Source organism: Amblyraja radiata, chromosome 2 (genome assembly GCF_010909765.2).
Source record: "Amblyraja radiata isolate CabotCenter1 chromosome 2, sAmbRad1.1.pri, whole genome shotgun sequence".
Lineage (NCBI taxonomy): Eukaryota > Metazoa > Chordata > Chondrichthyes > Rajiformes > Rajidae > Amblyraja > Amblyraja radiata.
In genome coordinates this window covers 119,453,780-119,468,668 of record NC_045957.1, presented here as the reverse complement: position 1 = coordinate 119,468,668, position 14,889 = coordinate 119,453,780, and the positions used below count along the sequence as shown (strand labels likewise).

At 47.1% G+C, this 14,889-nt stretch overlaps 1 protein-coding gene across 1 annotated transcript in view; it reads right to left on the bottom strand.

The window, feature by feature from the left end:
* Positions 1-362: 362 nt before the first annotated feature.
* The window catches only part of ranbp9 (RAN binding protein 9), a 92,493-nt gene continuing 77,966 nt past the window's right edge, over positions 363-14,889 (bottom strand). The window contains exons 10-14 of the mRNA XM_033014403.1: positions 11,172-11,325; positions 7,420-7,538; positions 6,489-6,640; positions 4,869-4,980; positions 363-1,737 (exon numbers count right to left, since the gene is read on the bottom strand). Coding sequence (XP_032870294.1) covers positions 1,607-1,737; positions 4,869-4,980; positions 6,489-6,640; positions 7,420-7,538; positions 11,172-11,325 — 668 coding nt within the window. The 3' untranslated portion in view covers positions 363-1,606. The remainder of the gene's footprint in view (positions 1,738-4,868; positions 4,981-6,488; positions 6,641-7,419; positions 7,539-11,171; positions 11,326-14,889) is intronic.

The following is a 14,889-nucleotide window of genomic DNA, read 5'->3' as shown; positions in this document are numbered from 1 at the left end:
TTTGTGCCTACCTTCTTTTTAAACCAGCATCTGCAGTCCTTTCTTACAGAGGACACGGGATAATGTACAAACTCCGTACTGACAGGACTCGTAGTCAGGATCGCACCCGGGTCTCTGGTGCTGGAAGGCAGCAACTCTGTCACCATGCCGCCCGCCTCTGGTATGGTGAGTACACACTCAGCCACAACATGCTGGTGCCGACCTTTGAATGTAAACTTAACCACATTAAGGGGATAAATCGAGCATAGAATGAAGCTCGTTGGAACATCTGCGAGAAGGTGCATCTCATCTTGGTCTGCAGTTTCAAAAACTTTCCATTTGCATGCAAAGAATGCAAAGACCAGCAATGAACCACTCCTCAGTAGATTTAAATCTTTAATAGCTGATTAATTATGGTTCATACATTTGTTTTATTGCAATAAAGTATTCACTCAAGCACTGCTTAAAAATGCAGAGTGTACAAAGTTTAAATTAAGACATTGCAGAATTTGACTAAGTATTTGGTTTTAATATAAATAAAGTCATTACCACACAATGTGTTGATAGGTACTTAACACTGTTAATTTACAATGGTTAAAATGATGGACATGGAATGGGTTTCTCTGCATTTTGAACGGTGTTCTGGTGGGGTTGGTGGGCTGGGCAGAGCAGGGGGGGGGGGGGGGAATGACGAAGCAAACAGGTGAAGACTGGGAACAAAAGACAACCTGGAGGGTTAGAAACACAGAGGCAGCAGGTTGCCATCTCCCGCTCACTATCACTGACGTTGTCTCGCAGCTGAGGAATGGGCTTTTACAATACTCTTGTGAGAAAGGGGACAAACTTCACCCCCCCCTTCTCCGTCCAATTGTACTTTAAAAAGATCCGTCAGATTACTCCAGCCTGTAATTGTTTTGATGTGAAATGCTTTTTATTTTTTAAATCCATTTTGCATTGGACATGCTCAGTGTTGAAGATCCACTCACACAACAGCCACATTTTCACATTTTGGTTTATCACAAAAGTTACATCTTAATAAAGTACAAAAAAACTTTTTTTTTTTTTTGGTTTTAACCTGTAACTAAATACTTTTATTCACACATTCTCACTTCAATTAAAGCACTTTTTTTGTTTGTTTTTTTTAAACTGTATTTTTAGCCAATTAGTTACCGTCCCAAATATTGATGCGTTAGTGACTTTGTCCTGTGTTTAGTTTTTTTCTCTCCCTTTCATCTGGAACCTCAACGGGGAACAGTTAAGATGAAGATATGGGTGACTGATGTGTGTGAGGAGGGATTTAAATGGAAGCACAGTCATGTCCCACTGAAAACAGATATACAGACTACACTGTCACAAATAGTCCAGACATTGGTATAAAAAGAAATGCAAACACATGCCAACGAACTGTGCGTTTTGGTTAGAAAACAGCCGGCCCATGCTGTAAAGTAGGAAGCAGATGTGGAGTGACAATGTAGAATCTGTCCCCAAAAAAAAGATCACTGGAAACGAAGTGTCATTTTTTTTCTCCCCTCCCTCCCCCCCTCCATCAGTGGACGCGGCTCTGGGTAATAAGGTCACTAAATGTTAAGGCAGCTCTAGACTGAGACCGAGCTGTGCAAACACCTAGCTAGTGCAAATATTCTTCCGCCGTGGCAAACGCACAGGAACCGATGCCCAGACGGGCCATCAACTCTAGACACTTGGAAGCCTGGCCGATCGCCAGGGCCAGCGGCGGCTGCTTTGGCAGGTTGTGGGACTCTGCAATGCAAAAAACAACACAAAACACAAATTAGCTTCAAGTTCCATGAAAACCAAGTGTATGAAATCATGAGGAATAATTGGTGCCTCTTGCCCAGAGTCAGGGAATCTAGGACCAGAGGACATTGGTTTAAGGTGAAGGGGGAAAGATCAGTTTGTGAAGGGAGAAGGCAGGAACGGGGTACTGATTGGGGATGATCAGCCATGGTCACATTGAATGGTGATGCTGGCTCAAAGGGCCGAATGGCCTACCTATGGCACCTATTGTCTATATAGGAATGTGAGGGGTAACGTTTTCACACAGAGGGGGCAGGTGTATGGAACGAGCTGCCAGAGGAGTTAGTCGAGGCAGGGGCCACGAGGTCCATGCCAGACATGAAGCCACAGTCCACAAACATCAGCGAATGTTGTTTAAGAAAGAACTGCAGATGCTGGAAATATCGAAGGTAGACAAAATTGCTGGAGAAACTCACCTTATTCCTTCGCTCCATAGATGCTGCCTCACCCGCTGAGTTTCTCCAGCATTTTTATCTATTTAGAGTGAATGTTGTTGTTATTGTTGTTAAGGAGCTAAACGCTGCAGTGAGATGCTGCAGATGTTCTACCAGTCGGTGGTGGCCACTGCCATCTTCTTCGCTGCCGTGTGTCAGGGCAACAGGACGAAGGCCGCGGACACAGACAGAATCAACAAGCTCATCAGGAAGGCTGGCTCCGTCCTGGGGGTGGAGTTGGAGTTGGATCCAAGGGAGGTGGTCTCGGACGGGAGGATGCTCCTCAAACTGCGGAGCATCTTGGACAACACAGCTCACCCCCTCCATGACACACTGAGGAGCACCTTCAGCAGCAGACTGGTTCCACCAAGATGCAGCACAGAACCCCACAGGAGATCCTTCTTCCCTGTGGCTATCAAACTGTACAACTCCTCCCCCTTCTGTCCTGGGGTAGACTGACTCCCCTCCCCACCCCCCCCTCCCCAATCTTTGCCACCCCCCTCCCCAATCTTTGCACATCCCCCATCCTTTCCATTCGTCACTTTAATTTTGCTCCATGTATCTTGTTGTGTTTTATGACTGTTGACAAATCAATTTCGCTCCTGGGATAAATAAAGTTCTATCGTATCGCAATGGGATCCAGAAGATGGTATTAAACTAACTACCTGGGTAACATGACAAGCGGGGAACACAAGAATAGACTTGAGATACAGCGTGGAAACAGACCCTTCGGCCCACAGAGTCCAGGCCAACCAGCGATCACATCGTACACTAGCACTATTCAGGGACAATTTACAGAAGCCAATTAATCTACAACCCTGCACGTCTTTGGAGTGTAGGAGGAAACCGGAGCATCCGGAGAAAACCCACGCAGGTCATGGGGAGAACGTACAAACTCCGTACAGACAGCACCCGTGGTCAGGATGGAACCCGGGTCCCTGGCGCTGTGAGGCAGCAACTCTACCGCTGCGCCACCGTGCCACCCACTTGATTTTGATCAAATGTTGAATAATTAATAAACAATTATGGTAAGGTTGCATATTGAGGTTTATCATTTTCTGTACTTTTCTGAAGTACAGTTCTTGTTGAGATGTAAACCTCAAGCCAAGTGTTTCATTGTCATATGTAGAGGAAATGGAACAATTCTTAGCTTCAGCGGGACCTCTAACCAATGATTGGCCTGTAGGATACAGGCTAGTCTTTACTTAGTCCGCAGCGTCTAGCGATTACCCCGACACAAGTTATAGGAGTAGAATTAGGCCATTAAGCCAGTCTACTCCACCATTCAATCATGGCTGATCTCTGCCTCCTAATCCCATTTTCCTGCCTTTTCCCCACAACTCTTGATACCCGTTCAAATCAAGAATTTGGCGATCTCTGCCTTAAAAATATCCACTGACTTGGCCTCCACAGCCCTCTGTGGCAATAAATTCCACAGATTAACTACCCTCTGACTAAAGAAGTTCCTCCTCACCTCCTTTCTAAAAGAGTGCCCTTTAATTCTGAGGCTGTAACCTCTGGTCCTAGACTCTCCCACCAGTGGAAACATCCTCTCCACATCCACTCTATCCAGGCCTTTCATTATTCTGTAAATTTCATTGAGGTTCCCCCCCTCAACCTTCTAAACTCCAGCGAGTACAGGCCCAGTGCCGTCAAACGCTCATCATATGTCAACCCACGCATTCCTGGAATCATTCTTGGAAACCTCCTCTGGACCCTCTCCAGAGCCAGCACATCCTTCCTCAGATAAGGGGCCCAAAACTGCTCACAGTTCTCCAAACGCGGCCCGACCAGCGCCTTATAGAGCCCCAGCATTACATCTTTCTTTTTGTATTCCAGTCCACTTGATATAAATGCAAGCAGTGAATTTGCCTTCCTTATGACCGATCCTTACTACCTTAGGTACCTAAGGTTCCTTACTGCCTTGCACAAACTGACGCATATTAGGGACAATTGTACAACATGCCAAAGCCAATTGACCTACGCTTAGAAAGGAAACAAGGAAGAATCTCTCTAGTCGGAGGGCAGTGAATCTGTGGAATTCATTGCCACAGACGGCTGTGGAAGCCAAGTCATTAAGTATGTACAAAATGCTGGAGTGACTCTGCGGAACAGGCACCATCTCTGGAGAGAAGGAATGGGTGCCTTTTCAAATCAAGACCCTTCTTCAGATACTCCAGCATTTTGTGTCTATCTTCGGTGTAAACCAGCATCTGCAGTTCCTTGCAACACAAGTAATCGGGTATTTTTAAGGAGCAGAGGGACCGATTCGTGATTAGTACGGGTGTCAAGGGTTATGGGGCGAAGGCAGGAGAATGGGGTTGAGGGGGAAAGATAGATGAGCCATGATTGTTGGTGTGGACATGATGGGGCCGAATGGCCTAATTCTGCTCCTATAACTTATGAACCCCGTGCATCTTGAGTGTGGAAGGAAACCGGAGCACCCGGAGGAAACCCACGCGGTCACAGGGTACAACGTCCAAACTCCATGCAGGCAGCAACTCTACCGCTGCGCCACTGTTAAAATAAAACACCAATCTCCCGTTGTATAGAATGAACAGCGGAGACAGGTTAAACACCCATTTTTAGGTGCATTAGTCATGATAAACAGCTGTTTAAAATTGACTGCCACATACTCACCTAATATAGCACTATTTAACGCCGAGCACACTGGTTCTCTCTGCACCACGTCGAGTTGATATCCTACTGGGCTGTTCCATGGATTGGAATAAGCGAGCAAACTAAACGCATCCTGAATGGGGCAAAGATGTAATCAGTGTGGGGCAGAAACAGTGGTCACTACAGCAACTCTACCTAGTCTGTCTGACACGCTGGGTATTTCCAGCAGTTATTCCCACTGATGCTACCACAGACTCGTCAATGGGATATCAGAGAGTCACAAGGTTGTACAACACAGACACGGGTCCCCTTTGGACTTCCTTGTCCACGGGACCTGGTCAGCGTGCAGGGCTGGGAATTATCTGCCTACATTTGACCCACTAAACCTCTAAACCTTTCCAATCCATACACGTGTCCAAATGTCTTTAACTGCGCCCTCGTTAACGGGATTATCAGCTGAAGCGTGGTAGAGCAGCGGAGTGGCACGGTGGCGCAGCGGTAGAGCTCCAGGTTCAATCCTGACCTAGGGCGCCATCTGTGCGGAGTTTGCACGTCCTCCTTGCGACCAGCTTGGGTTTCCCCCGGGTGCTCTGGTTTCCACCCGCATCCCAAAGACGCGCAGGTTTGTATGTTAACTCGCCTTTGTAAAATTGTCCCCGAGTGCGCTTCGAAAGTGGATTCGAAACATGGAATAATGAAGAACTAATGTGAACGGATGATCGATGGTTGGTGTGGACTTGGCATTCGAAGGGCTTGGAAAAGGGGTTGAGAGGGAAAGATAGATCAGCCATGATAGAAAATAGGTGCAGGAGTAGGTCATTCGGCCCTTCGAGCCATTCAATACGATCATGGCTGATCATGCAAAATCAGTACCCCGTTCCTGCTTTCCCCCCACCCTTCAATTCGCCCTATAAGAGCTAAATCTAACTCTTTCTTGAAAATATCCAGTGAATTGACCTCCATAGCCTTCTGTGGCAGAGAGTTCCACAGATCCACAACTCTCCGGGTGAAAAAAAGTTTTTCCTCATCTCAGTCCTAAATGGCCTACCCCTTTAATCTTAATGGGCCGAATGGCCTAATTCTGCTTCATTCCCCTAGGAGCTATCCAGGCCGTATCTCTGTGCCAAACTAAAAACTAAACTTATGGAAGGACCTTTTTCAGAAGCCTGATAACAGAGGGGAAGAAGCTGTTCCTGAGTTTAGCCATGAGTTCCTAAAGTTGGGATCAAACAGACTGAAGGGCCGGCATCCCCAAACTTTGGAAATCAAGGAGACAGATTCAACAATGGAACATAGAAACACAGAAAATAGGTGCCAGCACCGCCATTCATTGTGATCATGCCTGATCGTCCCCAATCAATAACCCGTGCCTGCCTTCTCCCCATATCCCTTGACTCCACTAGCCCCTAGAGCTCTATCTATCTCTCTCTTAAATCCATCCAGTGACTTGGCCTCCACTGCCCTCTGTGGCAGGGAATTCCATAAATTCACAACTCTCTGGGTGAAAACTCCCTGGGGAACCAAACAAACACTTTTTTTTTTCTTAAGTTGATGATGAGCATGAATTAGATCTTCATCTTCATCATTTCCAGTAATCCTCGTGTCTCCACACCATACAGTAATTCCCACAATGTTAGGTACCTGCAGCATTTTTTTATTCAGGGTGTTCTTGCCACATTCTCTTCTCAGCTGCTCGCTGACAGTCTGCAGCTCCCGCCCAAAGTGAATCATGCGTTCGATCGCGGCCTGGCTGCCTCCACAAAGCTGGCGTCGCGACTGAGTCAGGTCTATCTCTGTAGAAAACCCACGGGGAAAAACAGATCAGCAAGATCTTCAACTGTACGGCCGACGGCACATGTGACATCAAACCCAACTGAAGCCCAGCATTCCGTTAACACACGACAGTAGTTTGAAGTTCGCGGGCTTCTTGTGGAGTCAGGGTGGAGTTACTGCCTTACAACGCCAGAGACCCGGGATCCATGGGTTAGGAGGGAGAGATAGATCAGCCGTGATTAAATGGCAGAGTAGACTAGATGGGCCGAATGGCCTAATTCTACTCCTATTCCTTATGACTTTATGATCCTGACTATGGGTGCTGTCTGTCCGGAGTTTGCACGCTCTCCCTGAGATCTGCGTGCGTTTTCTCCGGTTTCCTCCCAAACCCCAGACGTACAGATTTGTAGGTTATTTGGCTTCAGTGAATTGTAAATGACCCCTAGTGTGTAGGATGCGAAAGTGAGATAACATTGAACTTTGGAACAAGGTGATCGATGGTTGGTGTGGACTAGGTGGGCCACCCTGTACCTCTAAACTAATCTGTACTTAGTTGTCCTTGGGTTGGGTAGACGCACAATGCTGGAGTAAACTCAGCGGGACAGGCAGCATCTCTGGAGAGAAGGAATGGGTGAAAATGGAAAAAAAGTGCAAATGGAAACAAAAAAACAAAACATGATGGATCTACAAAGATCTGTTTATCTTCAAAGGATGAGAGGTTGAACAAGTTGACCTTTAAAGATCAGACAAGATTTAAATATCTCGGTGTCTTTACTGAATACAATGTTGACATTCATACCCATCTCTGCGTCATTTTCATCCATATCATGAACGCGTTTGACGCTGCCGTTAAGGAAACCATTTGATGACGCATCCACACCATTGGTATAGTGCTCAGTCTCCATGTCCATGTCGTTACTGCAGAACAAGGGACACAATCAATATACATCCCTGCCTTTTAAAATCTGTCCAGAAAAGTTTAAAAATAAACATAGAAACATAGAAAATAGATGCAGGAGGAGGCCATTCGGCCCTTCGAGTCAGCACCGCCATTCATTGTGATCATGGCTGATCGTCCCCTATCAATAACCCGTGCCTGCCTTCTCCCCATATCCCTTGACTCCACTAGCCCCTAGAGCTCTATCTAACTCTCTCTTAAATCCTTCCAGTGACTTGGCCTCCACTGCCCTCTGTGGCAGGGAATTCCACAAATTCACAACTCTCTGGGTGAAAATGGTTTTTCTCACCTCAGTCTTAAATGGCCTCCCCTTTATTCTAAGACTGTGGCCCCTGGTTCTGGACTCGCCCAACATTGGGAACATTTTTCCTGCATCTAGCTTGTCCAGTCCTTTTATAATTTTATGTCTCTATACGACAAATTTCGAGGCCAAAAAGCACATTTTCAAAATCACTTGCCCCTCATTCCATCAACATCTTTCCCCAAAATATAACATGGTGCCCAATACTGGACAATGTGCTGGAGTAACTCAGCGGGTCAGGCAGCATCTGTGGAGAACATGGAGAGGTGACGTTTCACAGAGTGCTGGAGTAACTCAGCGGGTCAGGCAGCATCTGTGGAGAACATGGATAGGTGATGTTTCAGAGTGCTGGAGTAACTCAGCGGGTCAGGCAGCATCTGTGGAGAACATGGATAGGTGACGTTTCACAGAGTGCTGGAGTAACTCAGCGGGTCAGGCAGCATCTGTGGAGAACATGGATAGGTGACAGTTCGGGTTGGGACGTTTCTTCAGAGCAAGTCGTGGATTGCTCATCAACGCAGGTTTCTACCCTGGAGTAGTGGTGCAGCAGATTGTGGACTTTAGAAGGGCACAACAACCGAGGACGTACACGCCACTGGGGATAAATGGGACTACTGTGGATAGGGTGAGCAGCTTTAATTGCCTGGGAGTCCACATCACAGAGGATATGGAGAGTACAGAGGAGATTTACTAGAGATTTACTAGAATGTTGCCTGGGTTTCAACAACTAAGTTACAGAGAAAGGTTGAATAAGTTAGGTCTTTATTCTATGGAGCACAGAAGGTTAAGGGGGGACTTGATAGAGGTCTTTAAAATGATGAGAGGGATAGACAGTGTTGACGTGGATAAGCTTTTCCCTTTGAGAATAGGGAAGATTCAAACAAGAGGACATTACTTCAGAATTAAGGGACAGAAGTTTCGGGGTAACATGAGGGGGAACTTCTTTACTCAGAGAGTGGTAGCGGTGTGGAATGAGCTTCCAGTGGAAGTGGTGGAGGCAGGTTCGTTGGTATCATTTAAAAATAAATTGGATAGGCATATGGATGAGAAGGGAATGGAGGGTTATGGTATGAGTGCAGGCAGGTGGGACTAAGGGAAAATAATTGTTCGGCACGGACTTGTAGGGCCTAGATGGCCTGTTTCCGTGCTGTAATTGTTATATGGTTATATATGACATGGACAACACATACTGCACCACTGGTGAGTAAGGCCAGGCAGCACCTTTACCACCTCAGGCAGCTGAGGAAATTCAGAGTCTCTCTGAGGATCCTTCAGTGCTTCTACTCTGGGGCTGTAGAAAGCATCTTGCCCGGAAACATCTCGATCTGGTTTGGGAACAGCACTGCCCAGGACAGGAAGGCTCTGCAGAGAGTAGTGCATTTGGCCGAACGCACTATGGGAACTACACTCGCCCCCCTGCAGGACCTATACACCAGGAGGTGCAGATCCAGAGCCAGCAACATTATGGGGGACCCCTACCACCCCAGCAATGGACTGTTCCAGCTGCTACGGTCAGGCAAATGCCTCCGCTGTCACGCTGCGAAAACAGAGAGAGGATGAGACGGAGTTTCTTCCCACAGGCCATCAGGACTGTAAACTCCTATCTCACCAGGGAGTCATTTACTGTTGTGTCTTTTTTTAAAAATGTAAATACTGGTTCTGTTCTGTTGTTCTGTTGTTTTGCACAATCCCGCACTGCACATCTTGTATGTGTATGTGACAAATAAAGTTGACTTGACTTGACAGACAGTGCTGTGCCTCACCGCTCCAGTGACCTAGGTCCGACCTCAATCCCCAATCCTGTTTGTGTGGAATTTGCACGCCCTCACGGAGCCTGTCGGTTTCCTTTCATTTCTCCCATTTCCCCCCACATCCCAAAGCAGTCTTGATAGGTAGGTTAACTGGCTACTCCAGTCTACCCCAAGTTTGCTGTGTGTCGGAGAATCAGAAGAAGTTTAGAGACATGTCCAAGATGTGATACAGGCCCTTCGGCCCAACATGCCCGCACTGACCAACATGTCCCACCTGCATGCGTTTGGCCCATATCCCTCTCAACCCGTCCTATCCATATACCTATCCAAATGCTTCTCAAAGGTTGCGATAGTACCTAGCTCAACTACCTCCTCCAGCAGCTCGCTCCATACCCCCCTTTGCGTTAAAAAAGCTACCTCTCAGGAGTCCGTTAAATTTTATCCCCATCTCTGGGCAAGAGACTGTGTGTTTACCCAATCTACCCCTCTCATGATTTTGTATACCTCTATAAGATCACCCAGAATCCTAGCCTGCTCAACCCATCCTTACAGCCCGGGTCCCCGAGTCCTGGCAACATCCTCATAAATCTCCAGCGCACCCTCCTTTGTGACATCTCTCCTATAGCATGGTGCACAGAACTGAACGCAAAACTCTAAATACAGCCTCACCAACGCCTTGCATACCTTGCAACAATGACCTCCCAACTTCCATACTCGATACTGATGGCTAATGTGCCAAAAGTCTTTTTGACCCCCGTTCAACCTGCAGTGCCACTTTCAAGGAACCATGTACCAGCACTCCTAGATCCCTCTGCTCGACAACACTCTCCAGAGCTCTATTATTCACTGTGGGAGGGAGTACGGTGAAGGGAAATGAGGAGGTGGTGGGGAAATGGGGTAGTGCCAAGCGCCAATGGTTGATGATGGGCCAAATATCCTCATCTGTCACAAGGAAAACAACAGGAACAACCTGCAGATCTCAATTCTGCTCAACACCTTCATTAACGTTGCAATTAAATGCACACGCTAACTAGTTTTAGTGTAAAGGGCCTGTCCCACTGTACGAGCTAATTCAAGAGTGCTCCCGAGTTTCCCCCGATTCGAACTCGGAGAATTACCGTAATAGCCGCTCGTAGGTACTCAGGGCTCTCGTGGACATTTTTCAAACATGTTAAAAAATCTTCATGAGTCTTCACGAGTTTACCGCGTTTCCCCGAGTACCTGCCGTTAGCGTTACGAGCCGCGAAGAGACGTCCCGAGCTCCGACGTACATTCTACGTGCACACCACAAGTTTGATTTTTTTTTTAAAACTCGGGAGAGCTCTTGAATCAGCTCGTACAGTGGGACAGCCCCTTAAGGCAGGAAGTCTGATGCACCTACACAGTCTTGATTCAGCCCTTGTGTCTAACTATTCTTGAACATTCAACTTGAACAGCAACAAAGCAAGCAGGAGGACCATTTATTTTAAAGAAAACGTCCAAACGAGTTAACTGAAGATGCAGCTCGTAAAACAGGATTGAAAGTAAACGGAAGCACTTACTTGTCTTTGCTACAACTGTTTGATTGCTGGGATCTTGTAGCATTTATACTGTTCAATTCTGGAGTACTTAAACACGAGACTGGATGCTTACTGTGACTACTGGATTGATGGCCTTTATTGGATATTATACCGTTGCTACAATTATTTTCATAACCTGTCAAAAGATAGAAGACATCACACTCCTTGTACTTTCTCCGCTCATTATTTCATTAATATATATTATGTCGATGGCACAAAGTACTGGAGACAGAATTGAACTAAACATTACAACTAAATGTTATTCCTTTTATCGTGTACCACCGGGTGTCAACCTCGCCAGCAGCTGCCTTAGTCTGTTTTATTTGTATATTTGAGTGTATCTTTAATGTTTGTATTATGTGTGGGGGGGAGGGTGGGGGAGGTGGGGAAATTTTTTTAAATTCCTTCCCTCGACAGAGATGCGACTTTATCCGTATCGTATCCCCGTCCGCACTGCGGCCGTAATGTCGTGGAACTGGCGGTCCCTTTGTTAGGGATCAACTGCTGGAGCTCCAACCGCAGGGGGCTTCGACCTCCCCGAACACGGGAGCCTCGATCGCCGACTGCGAGAGCTTTGATCGCCCCGGCTGCGGAAGTTTCGACCGCCCCGACCGCGGGGAAACAAGGAGGAAGAAGGTACAAGTTATTCGCCTTCTATCACAGTGGGGAATGTGATGTCGCCGAAAAACAAGATGGACGTGCTGCCTGCGCTGGTGGGGACGCGGAGGGAGTGCCGTGAGGGCGGTGATCTCGATGTTTGCGGGGACATGGCTCCATGAGGACATCCCGGAGTCTCGTGCGAGTGTGGACGGCTTTGTGACTGTTCGGGCGGACAGGGACGGCAGAGAGAGTGACAGCGGTCGGTACAACTCTGGTCACATCACGGTGAAGGAGCGTGCGCGTGTGGCCCGGACATTGAACTGATGGCTGTGGGTCTCTGCTTATGCTGTGTGCCCTGGATATTCTCACACGCCGCTGTGGTGGCTGTTTATGTTTAATTTTTATGTAGTTTTTTATCTTGTTACTTTTTTGGTATGACTGTGACAAATCAAATGTTACTGTACCTTGGTACACATGACAATAAAGGACTATTGAACCATGTATCTGCACACTTTGTTATTCGAATGATGAAAGGCTTGGATGGAGTGGATGTGGAGAGAATGTTTCCACTAGTGGGAGAGTCGAGGACCAGAGAGCACAGCCTCAGAATGAAAGGACATTCTTTTAGGAAGGAGATGAGGAGAAATTTCTTTAGCCAGAGGGTGGTGAATCTGAGGAATTCTTTACCACAGACGGCTGTGGAGGCCAAGTTAGTAGATAGGCAGAGATAGACAGATTCTTGATTAGTACAGGTGTCAGAGGTTATGGGACAGAAGGCAGGAGAATGGGGTTGAGAGGGAGAGATAGATCAGCCATGATTGAATGACGGAGTAGACATGATGGGCCGAATGGCCTAATTCTACTCCTATTCCTTAAGACCTTATGATTATTTCAGCATCATAGGCACAATTTGCAACAGAACAAGAAGAGGAATATGATTGAAAACTGCGATCGCAGTGGGAGCATTCCCACTACAAGGCCTCCAGCAACATCAATGACGAGTCTTAGTCTCTTCAACTCAACCACCTCACGCTGCCTCGGCAAGGCCAGCAGCATAATCAAGGACGAGTTGCACCCCAGCCACTCCCTCCTCTCCCCTATCCCATCGGGCAAAAGGTACAGAAGTGCGAAAACGCACACCTCCGGATTCAGGGACAGTTTCTTCCCAGCTGTCATCAGGCAACTGAACCATCCTCTCACCAACTCGAGAGCGGTCCTGAGCCCACCAAGTCTACTCCGCCATTCAATCATGGCTCATCTTTCTTTTCCTCTCCACCCCATTCTCCTGCCTTCTCCCCATAACACCTGACACCCGCACTAATCAAGAATCTGTCAATCTCCGCCTTAAAAGTACCCAATGACTCGGCCTCCACAGCTGGTTGTGGCAATGAATTCCACAGATTCACCACCCTCTGACCAAATAAAATCCTCCTCATTTCCTTTCTAAAGGTACATCCTTTTATTCTGAGACAATAGACAATAGGTTCAGGAGTAGACCATTTAGCACCGCCATTCAATGTGATCATAGCTGATCATCCACAATCAGTACCCCTTTCCTGCCTTCTCCCCATATCCTGACTCCGCTATCTTTAAGAGCCCTATCTAGCTCTCTCTTGAAAGCATCCAGAGAATCGGCCTCCACCACCCTCTGAGGCAGAGAATTCCACAACTCTGTGAGTGAAAAAGTGTTTCCTCATCTCCATTCGAAATGGCTTACCCCTTATTCTTAAAAAATAGACCAGAGGAAACAGAGGCTGATCCCTCTGGTCCTAGACACTCCCACTGGTGGAAACATCCTCTTCACATCCACTCTATCCAGGCCATTCACTATTTGGTAAGTTAAAAACAGCAAGTTTCCATGAGAGGAACGAAAACGTGACCAGATAATCTCCATCACGGAGTTGTCTTTGGAGATGTGGCCGGGATACTGCTGCTCTTTGGACGAGGCCGTCACCAGAACACGAGCTGGAAAGGGTGCAGAGTAGATTTACGAGAATGTTGCCAAGACTTGAGGTGCCTGAGCTACAAGGTTGGGCTGATCAAGACATTATTCCTTGGAGCACAGGAGGCCGAGGGATATTATATATAACATGATGAGGGCAATAGATCGGGTAGATGCAGTTTCTAACTTCAAGCAGCCCTTGCTTTCTCTCTCTCGCCATCCCCTCCCAATTCTCCGACCAGCCTTACTGTCTCCAACTACATTTTATCTCTGTACCGCCCACTCCCCTGAAAACAGTCTGAAGGGTCTCGACCCGAAAAGTTACCCATTCCGTCTAAGCAGAGATGCTGCCTGCCCCGCTGAGTTACTCCAGCATTTTGTGTCCATCTAGAGCAAAGATCCTCCAGCAAGCAAGATAAAGACGTAGTACGGTCATGGGCAGATTCATTGGTAACTTTCGACCCCATTTCCGTAACCGGCTTCCGTCTCCGCACCATAGATCCCATAGCGGAGCAAAGATACTAGTGCGGAGACGGAAGCCGGTTACGGAAACATCCTCATAAAAATAAAGGTTCTTTGGTAAAAATCTTCTCATTTTCAGAATTATCATTTATTAACACAAACTGTTCCCCCGCAACGTTGATTACACTGCGAGTCGGGTCGGGTTACTGAAATGGATGAAAAAAAGGCCCACGTTCCGCGCTACGCGTCAGCCCATTGCATTTAGAAGGAGTGGTCTATAAGATCTTTGATCTAGAGTAGATGCACAAAGTATTTTATCCAGCGTGGGGGAATGAAGGACCAGAGGACATTAGGTTTACGGTGAGGGGGGGGGGGAGAGATTTAATAGGCACCCGAGAGTTATTTGAGGCAGGTATTATAACAAGATTTAAAAGACATCTGGACCGGATAGGTTTAGAGGGATATGGGCTAAATGTTAGCAGCTGAGACTCGTATAGATGGGGCATCTTGGTCAGCACGGGCAAGTTGGGACGAAGGGCCTGTCTCTGTGCTGTATGACAGTATAGTCATGCACCTTTTTCCCTTCTACCACACTGAGCCTAGTTTCAAACACATTGCACCCTCTATACTGCAATGTACGCACAAAAATACCAATGATTCTATTACTCGGAACAAAACATTTGACTTGCACAAGGT